General features: G+C 44.1%; 2 protein-coding genes across 8 annotated transcripts; one reads left to right on the top strand and one right to left on the bottom strand.

Moving 5' to 3' along the window:
* The first annotated feature begins 338 nt into the window (after positions 1–338).
* On the top strand, positions 339–5,305 carry LOC120833278 (uncharacterized). The gene is made up of 14 exons (XM_040200265.2): positions 339–597; positions 769–888; positions 1,446–1,565; positions 1,674–1,793; positions 2,247–2,366; positions 2,472–2,680; positions 2,770–2,815; positions 2,895–3,028; positions 3,127–3,252; positions 3,355–3,469; positions 3,565–3,699; positions 3,814–3,939; positions 4,070–4,125; positions 5,101–5,305. The coding sequence occupies exons 1-14, from the start codon at positions 396–398 to the stop codon at positions 5,173–5,175; spliced, it is 1,704 nt and encodes a 567-aa protein (XP_040056199.2). The 5' UTR covers positions 339–395; the 3' UTR covers positions 5,176–5,305.
* On the bottom strand, positions 4,350–10,408 carry LOC120833274 (ensconsin). Of its 7 annotated transcripts, none has more exons than XM_040200247.2 (14): positions 9,825–10,408; positions 8,768–8,842; positions 8,501–8,664; positions 8,295–8,394; positions 8,058–8,174; positions 7,733–7,890; positions 7,509–7,618; positions 7,170–7,408; positions 6,918–7,095; positions 6,658–6,826; positions 6,414–6,518; positions 6,204–6,254; positions 5,854–6,076; positions 4,350–5,178 (listed from the first exon to the last, which is right to left on the bottom strand). In XM_040200247.2, exons 1-14 carry the CDS (start codon positions 9,952–9,954, stop codon positions 5,168–5,170), a joined length of 1,830 nt encoding a protein of 609 aa, XP_040056181.2. In that variant the 5' UTR covers positions 9,955–10,408; the 3' UTR covers positions 4,350–5,167. The 7 variants fall into 7 exon arrangements, with proteins under 7 accessions (XP_040056181.2, XP_040056183.2, XP_040056182.2 ...); XM_040200249.2 differs by having other exon boundaries at positions 6,918–7,068; XM_040200248.2 differs by having other exon boundaries at positions 7,733–7,866.
* Between the last annotated feature and the right edge of the window lie 773 nt (positions 10,409–11,181).

Genomic DNA, 11,181 nt, shown 5'->3' with positions numbered 1-11,181 from the left:
GAAGCAATCTCTCAGCCGCAACCATGGCGGCTGAGAGACAACATAAATTAAGAAGTAATAAAAAAAAACTCTAAAAGACACTAAAAAACATATAAAGCAATAATTAGAAAACGCTGTAACGTTAACTCGTGACAAAAAAATAACAATAATTATGATCAAAAAAAGTTGAGCCAATATGTGGATAAAGATTTAACAAAACTTGATATAATGCTTGAAAATACAATTCAGACATTAAGCCTCCATTCTTCAGTGCAATTTTCTAAGATTTGCTTGTGAAACAGGGTTGAGCGGGTCTGAGCTGCGACCCTGCACCGGGGTGTTGCAGTGGGCGTGTCTACGTGCAGGTCGGGTGACACAACAGGCAGGTGCGATGCCTTTCTGCTGAAGATGTGGCCATGGCTTCTGGCTTTTGTGAAAATTGCTCCCGACTGCTTAAAGAAATTTTGGTTTGCTTGAGAAAGGTTTGCAGAGAGTTCGAGCAAAAAATCGGTGATTTTTTTAGGGAACTTTCTCAGTGCACCTGTTTTAGGAGAACCCCACACAGTGGTCTCCTGAGGAGAAGGACGCAACAGTTTCCCTCTTTACAACTGCTGTATGGTAGGAACATTACAACGGCTCATTTTCTTTGTTGCAGATAGCATCGTTGTGAAAGCCTTATCTCTGCCTTTGCTGTTTATGAGATGTCTAACTACAACGTCACAACAGGGTTTTTGTAATTTAAGAAAACATTGGGAATATCCGTCACTGTGTGTCTGTTTCTTTTCTCAGATGAGGAAACTCAACTACTTAATCAAGAAAGTCTACACACGCTGAGCAAACTCGCATTCTCGGAAAATCATGATCTACAAACTACAGCAGCTATGTATTTTTTACATGTCAGTCATCATTGTGAGTAAATCAAACCTATTTGTATGTTGCTTGACTATCTTTATTATAGCTTGCCGATCAGTGGTGCACAGAATGACATCGGTGTTTGCATTTCAGGTTTTTCATGTTACTAACTCCCAAGATAAGCCCTGCAACGAGTACGGCTGGTATAATGCAAATGTTCAACTGTACTTTTATCCGAAGTTGGCCGATACTTCTCAACTTGTGTTTGCTTTAGTGCCAGTTTGAAGATACAACTAAACGCTTTCATTTTGAAATCCCACAGTATGACAAGTATAGAAGCGATGGTTTGTATAAAATATTACATTTAGCCCAGGTTAGATCCGGTTATATGCAAAGTGTTACCACATACTTTGCATAACCGTGGCAGTTTGCAGATACCCATGTTTACTGGGTTGCGGTTGACAGAACACAGGTGGGTGATCTTATTTAGGACCTGAATTTAAAACACAGTTTGGGCTTTAGCTATGGCGAATGACAACTAATTAAGATTGTAGAACTTTAACAAAAGTCTTCTTCTTCAACCAACCAGATTTCTTTTGCTTTGTGTGCTACAGTGAAATCACCTTTACCAGATGCTTTCATGGAGCCAGTCATGGCCTTACTTCTATCAACTGACCCAGATGTGCAAAACACTATATCTCACTCATTGGTCAATCTACTAGCCCAAAATAATGGTAAGATATAAGTTATACTAGCTGTTAAAAAAAGGAATAATGCGTCACAACTTACACCAGTATGTGGAACCTATGGTTATAATTTCTATCCATGCAATCTGTTTTCAGCATGCAGAGAGTTAGTGATTGAAATGGGGATGCTGGTGCCCATACTGGAGCTGTTCCAGTCTGGTGATGCCACCACTCGGTGTCACTCGTGTGCCTGCGTCACCATGCTGGCTTCCTCAGGTCTGTAGAATAGATCTCACAGATAATTGGTGATATTGATATTTGTGTTTTGCTAATTTAGTAGGAGTAGGATTTGCAAGTGCAAGTGTATATGTTTTGCATCACTTGTGCTGTGAGAATAGTAAAATATTGTATATGCGGTTCTGCACACTGCCGCATATGCTGTATAAACTTTGTTTGTAAAACATATGGAAATGAGATTGTCAGAGACTTAATTAGAAAGAAGATGCTTCATAAAATGGCTTTCTGCATCGTCAGTATTCCAGTCTTATTCATCCTAGCGCTCTGTGTAAAATCTTGATATATGATTTCAAAATATAAAAAATATGAATAATAATACAAAACAACCTTTAATATGATCTCGATAATAACTCTTATGAGTCTGCAGAGACACAACATACAGTTCAGTCAAGATTCAGCTGAGCATTCAAGTTCTTCTTTCTTTTCATACAGAATCAAAAAGTGAGGCTATCATGTTGGATTGCATTATGCCGCTGTTAGCATTAGCTAAGTCCTACGAGCCACAAGTGCAACAGAATGCTACCTGGGCTCTATTACATCTCACACAGTCAGGTGGGATCATTTCCTTTTTTTAACCTCAATGTCAACATAGTTTTTAATGGAACCCGAAGCTGCTCTGTTTTGTTTTTCTTACAAAACGTTCTCTTCTTTCCCAAGATTGGTCAACAAGGATCTTATGTGAAGTGGGAGCCATTCCAGTCCTGGTTCTTCTGCTGCAGTCGTCAAATTCAGAAGTTCAATTTTACAGCTGCAGCGCTCTGTGCAACATCGCTGCTGTTTGGGAGCATCACCCAAAGTTGCTCAGCATGGGGGGTCATTTTTTGTTAAAGTCCGTTCTGACTCTTGTGTCTTCCTCTGTGCAAAAGGTAATTGTGAGCTCAACTATCTGAAAGCTGAGTTTGAAGTCAAATCACAAAACAATGCTTGACAAAAATCCTATCGATTTCCTTCTCAGAATTCAACTCAAGCATGCAAATGCCTACAAACCCTCACAAAGAACGGTAATTATAAACAATGAAGCCCGAGGGTGGTGCCATATGTAAAGCAGACGCTGTTTGTCCTACTCCCTTTTGTGTTTAGTGCTGATCCAGGAGCAGCTGATGGAGCTTGACTGCGTGTTGCCCATCAAGGCGCTGCTGAAAAGCTCTTCTCCTGCGTGTAGAGAATCAGCCGTGACGCTGCTTTCAGCACTGTCGGCACACCCACCAAACAATGTACGCCTTCATAGCACGGTCACAATAATGACCCGGATGTGAAACAAATGTCCTGTTAACATCTTAACACTGTTAACATTTTCATGGCTTGATTCCAGGACGTCCTTGTGAGTGAGGGTCTGTTGGAGGAAATCGGTCAGCTGCTTCATCACCAAACATCAGTCGTGATCACACACAGCTGCACGATAATCAGCAACCTGCGCAGCTCCAGCGTGGGTCAGCAGGTACGCTGAGGCTACAAATCATGACTTCACGTGGGAAATGTGTTGGAACGGACGTGGTGCGCGTGGTGCCTGAGATTGATTATTCTAATCATTGTTGTCCAGGCTGTGATGGAAAGTCAGTGTTTATCTGGACTCCTGAGGGCCCTTTTGTCTCCGTCGCTGTCAGATGAGACCTTGCTCCACGTGACATCATGCCTACATCACCTCATGACTTGGGGTGAGTGACTAATCAGTTCTGTGTGTGAACATGATGCGATGCCCCTTTTTATATAAAGGATTTTCATAACCCTTCACCATGGGTCACTATTTCAGATGAACTGAAGTCTAACTTGTCGGTGACAATAACATCGGAGCAAGTTTCAAGACTTGTGCGGTTGTCTCGACAAATGCAAAATCCTCAGTTGTCCTATAATAGTGCAGCCATCATCAGCACACTGAAAATTACCGGTAATGTTATGTGGTACTCCTTTGTTCAGATAGAAAAACATCAAATAATAAGCTTGGCTTTGTCGGATGAAATATTGTCTTTATTATCTGTGTGTTTTCACGCTATCCACCCAGATGAGATGGTCCTGTTGCTGAGACCTCACTACATCACCATGCTGGAGTACCTGTTGGTGTTTCTCAAAAAGAAGGATGTTAAGTTGCAACATCTCTGCATAGTCACAGTATTGAACCTGAAGAAAGGTTTGCATTTCCTGCACTGTAGTCACTGCAGCCATTTCAATTATCTAAGGTGTCCCAGAGTAAATTCTAAATATTACGTCATTGCAAGTCAGGACCTCTTGTCTGTGCTTTGTGCCGTCTTCCTCTGCAGACGGAGGCTTTTTGTGTCTGTTGGCTGGCAGTGAGTTGGAGGCTCAGCTCTGCAAGGTGCGTGCGCAGACGGAGGAAACCAGGCGGCTGCTGCAAATGTTTAAGCCTCTTTAATGATCTTCTGTTAACCCTTGACCCCCTCAGCACAAGCGCTGAGAGTTGTGCACGGTGTTTACGTTCATGCACATGATGGACAGGCAGCCTTTGTTTCCAATCATGTTTTTTTCCATTTAAAATGTTGGTTTACAGTCACCAAAGTTAGTAAAAAAACAAGGCACATATGTGGTATAGTATCAACTTTATTTTAAATATGGCATATACTTTTTAACAGGTTAAGCGATTGTTATGAGCAATACTAAACTACAGGATCAAATATTGAGATCAGATACATTTGTTTTCATATGATTTTATAATAATAAACTCTCTTAACTTCGCGCCTCAAAAGACTTCCTTTGTTAAGTGGTTTGGGTCAAACAAAGCAAGTCAGTGCAATAAAGGTTTTGTGCATATTCTCTTAAACAAGACTTATTAATCTGAAGCAGTCTTTGAAAACTAAGTTCCTTAGCAGCTTTGAATTATATGATTGCTATAGGCCACAAAATCAAAAGGGAAGACAGGAATTTACATTTTACACTTTTCACCAACAACCTAAAGTCATTTGTTCTCAGCGAAAACTGCCACTTGAGCTTTTCTAAATCCACAGTGACAAAACTGGGGAAGGAAAAGTGCTTAGACTGCAAGAAATATAACAGGAACAAGCAAAAAGCATGGCTAGCATGTGCTGTGAGTGTTAGAATGGCTGTTCCTAGTATTTCACAGAGGCAACACTCGCCAGCGAACTATCATGACCACCGTCTACGTCTACTGGTTTTTGTATCTTCGTTAATAACTCTGGAAACCTGCTGAACCGCAAGAAAGCAACAAAAACAGCCCAATATTTGTGCCACAGGTTACACACAGAAAAGTGAGCAAATGCTGACGTCCTCAGTGAGAGGCGAGGCTGTTCTCTTACATGCTCTTTCATGCCCGCAGGGCAGCAACATGGCTGTGCTGCAGTGTGACTCTCCAACAGACCCGCTGAGCCCACGTCTGCAGGTTCTCAGATGACTTCTGGAGAATGCACAGAGGGGAGACACAAAAAAACTGATAATAAATCAAATGTTTCATTTCAGAGCTTTGAAGAACATTTGTGATCTGTAGGTTTTATATTCAGGTATGTGGTGGGAAAGAAGACCTTTTTCACCTTGAATACTGATGAATTGCAATAATGATGATAATAATAGGCCATTTTTCACAGCAGCCATGTTGATATGTCATTGCAGGGTAAACATATATGTAATACACAAGGCCTTGTTCCACGCTGGCTCTTTTCCATGTCTGTGACACACTTAAATAGGACCATAAATCAAATAATCAGTTACACCTGCTGCCGTGAAAAGACAAGAGTTTGCAAACTCCAGTGTACGTAAAGGAGTTTTTTCCCTTTGCCGTTTCATTGTCCTGCATGATTTGAATACTAAACACAGAGGCCACCAGGGTGTGAAATGTTCTCGTCCACCAACCAAAAGGACTACCGGACACCAGCGCCTGAGTCTTGTTTACCAGCTCTCAATGATTCTTTATACATTGACTGCTCATTTCACAGTCCAAGATGGATCGATGGTCCAGGTTGTGTGGCCTCTTAACACTGCCGAGCCTGATTAATTCTGATTGGAGACCGACATGACAGATGATGGGACGAGTCGGTGGGTTTCTTGGTCTCTAGCCTCGGTGATCCGACCTCACCTGCTCGTTGGTGGCTCTGGATTTCCTCCAGGCCTGTGAGAGTCCTGAGGGACCTGCGTTCTTTGAAGGCCACGACAGGTATCACATCCTCCTCATTGTTCAGCTGTGAGGTCTTTGTCCCCACTGTCAGCTTGACGGCAACTTCGATAGATCCGTTGTGGATGGGCTCCGTGTTTTCCTTTGGTCGGGCTTCACTTGGCAAAACACTCGCTGGAACAGTTTTCTGTGTTGAAGAGGATTAACCATTTGGTCTTAGAAACGGAGCCGGTTGGGCGTAAGTGGATACTTGATGTCCATCATACGAGCCCGGGGGCAATGTACTTTTACAAAAACGTAGCAGTAAATCAAACCGTATCTGGAGAATCTGTCCTTCTGGTTCTCCGCATGATCTCCTCAAGTCGCTGGAAAAGAAAAGTGCTTTTAATAAACTTGACTTAAGAAACCGTGCAGGCGCTTTAACGGGAAAGAGCTTCTCGAGTACAGATAACACATTGATGCTTACAGGTATAGAAATGAACTCTTCAGATTATGGATCAGATTATTTAGGAGCACAGTCGAACCTTTTTTCTTGCTTGGCGTGCTGCGTCCTCTTTCTGTGCGAGTATTTCTCGCTCTTGTATGATCTCCATTGCCTTTGCCCTCTCTTTGGCTTGTTCCTCCTCTCTCTAAGGGAAACCATAAATGTCCATTCAAAATAAATAATTAATAAAAAAAACAAAAATCATCCGCAACAAGGCGTGTGTGTGTATATATAGTCCGTTCTGCAAATGCCGTCGTGCACTGAAGAATGTTTGCATTTCTCACCTGTTTCTGCAGAAGCGCGGCCTCCCTCCTAGCCTGAGCTCTTTCTTCCTCGGCTTGTCTCTGCTCCTCTCCCTCCCTCCTCATTTTCTCCTCTATGAGACGCCGAGCCTCGGCCTGTTGTCGCGCTCGCTCCCCTGCCCTCATGTGCTCCAGCTCCTCACGACTCCGCCTGGTCATAAATTCATAAATTTCCGTCCTGTTACCATGAACTGTTGTACCACCGTCTTGAAGGCCTGCTGCATCGGGGTTTAGGTGCCTACCTGTCGGCCTCCTCTCTTTGTAGGCGCTCCTGCTCCTCTCTCTCCCGTTGTAGTCGGGCCTCTCTCCTTTTCTCAGCCAGGAGACGTGAGGCCTCCTCTTGGTCTGTGGTCCCGGCTGAAGGTCTACACGTGACTTTAGGAGGCTGTGGATCTGGACGAGGAGAGGTTTGGGGAGGACCTGAAGATAAATATTATCAACTTCAATTCACATTTAAACCTCAACACTTTATTAAGCCTCTTTTTAAAGCTTACTTCCATGTCCTGTGGTCGCGGTTAAAGCAGGTGTCTCTTTGTGGGGCAGATTCAGACATGGAGTCCCTGGTGCATTTTCATCCATCATTGTCTTTGGTTGACCTTGAACTGGTGTCCTGGCGGGCCTTGCGTTGCCAGGGGAGAGGGCTGAACTACAAACGGTAACGTCCTCCTCGGGGACAGGTGGGAGCTCAGGCTGCAGCGGGGTCGAGTGTGTGCGGATTGATCGTCGGGGGGTCCTTTAAGGTTCAGAAGAGCAGATGTCCCGCTTGGTTCGGATCACTGTTGCTGTGTCACGAACGCGAAGTGGATGTTTTTGGTTAGAAACATTTCACTTACCGTTCGGGTGACGGCGGTTTGACTTTGGCCGTGTTGGCACTGGTGTTGGCAGGAGGGGATTTAGTATTGGAGTCCTTCCAATGAGCATCCTTCTGTCTCGCTGCTTTCATCTAAACCATAAATGAAATGATGATATTTCTCAAATCATATAACGTGCACGCTCGGAAAATAGACAGCTGGGTCATTCTAAAAATACACAAGACCGTAGGGACAGCCAGAATTACCTGTGGCATGTTGACGCTTCTGTGCCGCCTGTTATGGGGACTCGGGGAAGCAGACGGCATGTGGTGGAATGAACCAGAGGGGTGTTTGGGGTTGTGAGGGGCAGTGACGGTGGAATTCATGGAGTGGCATGAAACTGCACGGCGACAAACATGGACAACTGAGCCAGCGATTTGTGCAAGAATTGTGGTAAATTGGAGGAAGAATGCACGAATGGCGGCAACGGCGATGGAGGCATGAAGCAGTAAACGGACAGGAAGATGAGCAGTCGGTTAGTTGTAGTCGTAGGCTCACAAACGCACTACAAACAATTAGCACTGTGAGTACCTTCTTCTCCTGACTGACAACCAACACTCTTGCTCCTGGCCAGATAAGAGCACGTGGGGGTAAGCAGGCGACTGACCAACTTCTTCTCCCATGATGTCAGAGGCAAGCGGCGGGGTGCTGACGTTTTGATCAGTATAAAGCGTTAGGTGCGGCATAACCACAAAGGTAAGATGTTACACACAGATACTGTTAAGTTGGGTGTTATTGGTTTAAAAAGGCCCCGTTGGTGCGCGTTACCGCTCTTGGTGAGTTTCCTTCCTCTCGGGTTGTGGCTCAGGCTGTGCTGGGCCCTTTGGCTCTTCTCCACCGTCCGACGCACTGCAGATTCATATCGCTCCTAGTTTTCAGGGAAACAAGCTTCGGTGGTGAGGTTACACAACCCCCGGAGCTGCGAAAGCGGCCGGCGCTCGGAAACATTTGGGATGTCCGCCGTCAAAACTCACTTTCTCCTCCTTCAGTGTCTGCTTGCGCTTTCCCGCCACAGCAGCGCGCCGCCTCTCCTCCTTGAGCCTCTGGTCCAGGAGTTTCTTTTTGCGCTCCTGCAGTTGTTGGTCATAGTACTGCCTGGCCCGCTGCTCCCGCTCCAATCTTTCCCGCTCCCGACAGGCTGAGGTAGGAAAAGCTAACCAGTGTAAATAGAGGGCTCATTTGTGTGTGTGTGTGTTGATCTGAATTTGAGGACTGTGCGTTCTCACAGTAGTCTCACATACCGAGTAACTTCTGGTGCTCCTCTCTTCGTACCCGTGCTGCTTTCAGCCTCTCATCCACATTCGGTCCATTGGTCACTGAAATGCCAAAAAAAAATGCTTTGTAGTCAATGATTTGGTGCCATACATATGTTACATAATTATACTCAGTCAGTTCACTGGATATTAAAAACAGTCACACTTAACTTCCGGCAGTCTATAAACTGAAGTCGTGCTGAAAGTCATAATCCAACATGCTAATAATGTGAGGGCCGCCTGATAAAAGGATGAATGTGAGAGTAAAACCTGCAGCGGCCCGTGAAGTGGCTGTGTTGCAGATTTGAGAAGCCGTGTTGACTGAACAGGCTGTCTTGTTTGCCTGGCAATTTGGTTTGATATAACCACAATTGTCTAAAAGCGGGGTGAAAAACAGTTATTGTGTTAAAAAAAACACATAGCAACACAACGCATCTCATTTTTCATAATCTGCGACTCAGTATTCCTTTGATATTTTGGATTCTCTACTATGTGTAAACACATATTTTAGTACAACAGATGTTGTTCAGGGACTGTTACATATAAAGCAAAAACTAATCCGCTTCAACAAACGGTCCCAAATGTTGTGCATTGAGGACTGGGATGGCCTCGGGGGGTCAGCTGCAAGTGAAAGAGCCATTATAAACAGCCTGCGTATCAAAAGCGAAGAGAATATGCGAGCACCTGATGAGTCTTCATGGAGAAGAAACAAACAACGAAAAAGGTCAATAGAGGAAAAACACAAGACCAAAGAGCATTTACCTGAAAGCAAGAGGGAAAACAATTGCATGAATGTATGAATTCTTTTGGGGTAAAATAATGTCAGGAGGATGATCATGCGTATTGTACAGATCCCGCGTGATGTCCTCGTGGGTTATTGCTGCCATGCTCAGTCACAGAATGGTACATATTCTATTCATGCGTCATCGAAACGATCAGATGACCCAGTATTTGCTCTCTGGCTGTGATTCAAGGAAAGGCTTGTTTTTAACACCAGACATCATGTGTACATTCTTCAGAAAAAGCACAGACAAAAGCCACTAACCTCCTGTTCTTTTATTAAATCCATTCCTCTTGCTCTGGCTGTTGATGATGCGCGCAGAAAGCGGTCCCTGCGATGGAGGGACGTCACTGTGTTTATCCTGCACAGCCATGCTAGGTTTGGAGCCTGGCATACGAGCGCTCTCACTCTAAAGCCTCCTCCTCCTCCTCCTCTCTCTCCTCCTTTCGCTGCTCCTCCTCTTTTGAATTTCTATTTCAAGAAGCCTTCGGGGTCCTCCCTCTCCAAGTTGGCCGATGCAGAAAGCTTCCCTCAGCATCGGCTGCTTGCTCATTTGTGCCTTACAAACCAATGAGAGAGAGAAGCAGGAAAGAAGGCATCCAGCTGCACCCGTCCTGTGGCTCAAAGATGAATCAAAGGTCATCCACATATTCACTCCTGTCTCCTGGACGTCTGGAGATTGTGATTGTCGACGAGTCTATGAAAAGGAGACTCCCTCTTTAAAGATAACACCCGTGTGAGCTGCTCTGCTTTACTTTCACATAATATCGCTGTGTCGCTTTAATCCCCCACCACACTGCCTGCTTGCTCGTTGGCCAAAGGGATGAAAAAATGGCAGCAAAGATGAGAGCCTGTCTTCATGAATTATTGCCATGACAACGGTGCTTTAATATTCAGTGACATACATTGCCTTAACCTACAGTGATGGAGTCGGTGTTCTCATTAGACAAGGGAGAAATGTGATTTTTTTTTTTTACCCAAGATTCCTCCCCCATGAATGTGATAAAATGACCACCAGATGGGGGTCTTTCTATCTGGGGAACAAGCTGATTCACAAAGGAAAGCACGTGTAGCTTTTTTTTGGTCAAATGTCAAATTGAAAAAAGAGAAAAAAATGGTCTATTTATCTTCAGCCAAACCTTAATTTAAATCATTAATGCAATAGAAAGTAGAGGGAAAGCAGAAATCTGGAACTTCACAGAGACTGTAGACGAGTCACAAGACTAAATTTTAGATATGGTAAATTAAGATTATTTGCAGATAATACAAAATCATAAGTTGTGGTCTCATGAAAATGACCTGTGTGTCTTCTAACTATGAGATAATGATCTTACTTATCTAAACTATTTCATCATCTTGCTCAAAGACACTGACGGCTTATGTTCTTGACCCCCCCGCCTTGCTTATAGGGACACTGATCCAGCAGTATGAGACATGCTGCAAGGATCACGGTGAGCTCAGCGTCCACCGCAGTGACAGACATCTATAGATCGTAGAAGATGGTAACAAAATTCAGTCATACATAGTTTGTTTATTCTCATGACAGACGCACAGTTGTTCTGATTGTTATAACACACAGAGCTCCGACTGAGTGTCTGGATACAGGACTGATTGTGGAGAA

The sequence above is a fragment of the Gasterosteus aculeatus genome, chromosome 15, assembly GCF_964276395.1.
Source record: "Gasterosteus aculeatus chromosome 15, fGasAcu3.hap1.1, whole genome shotgun sequence".
NCBI classification, from domain to species: Eukaryota; Metazoa; Chordata; class Actinopteri; order Perciformes; family Gasterosteidae; genus Gasterosteus; species Gasterosteus aculeatus.
Note: the sequence above shows the minus strand (reverse complement) of the source record. Positions and strands in the feature narration are given on the sequence as shown.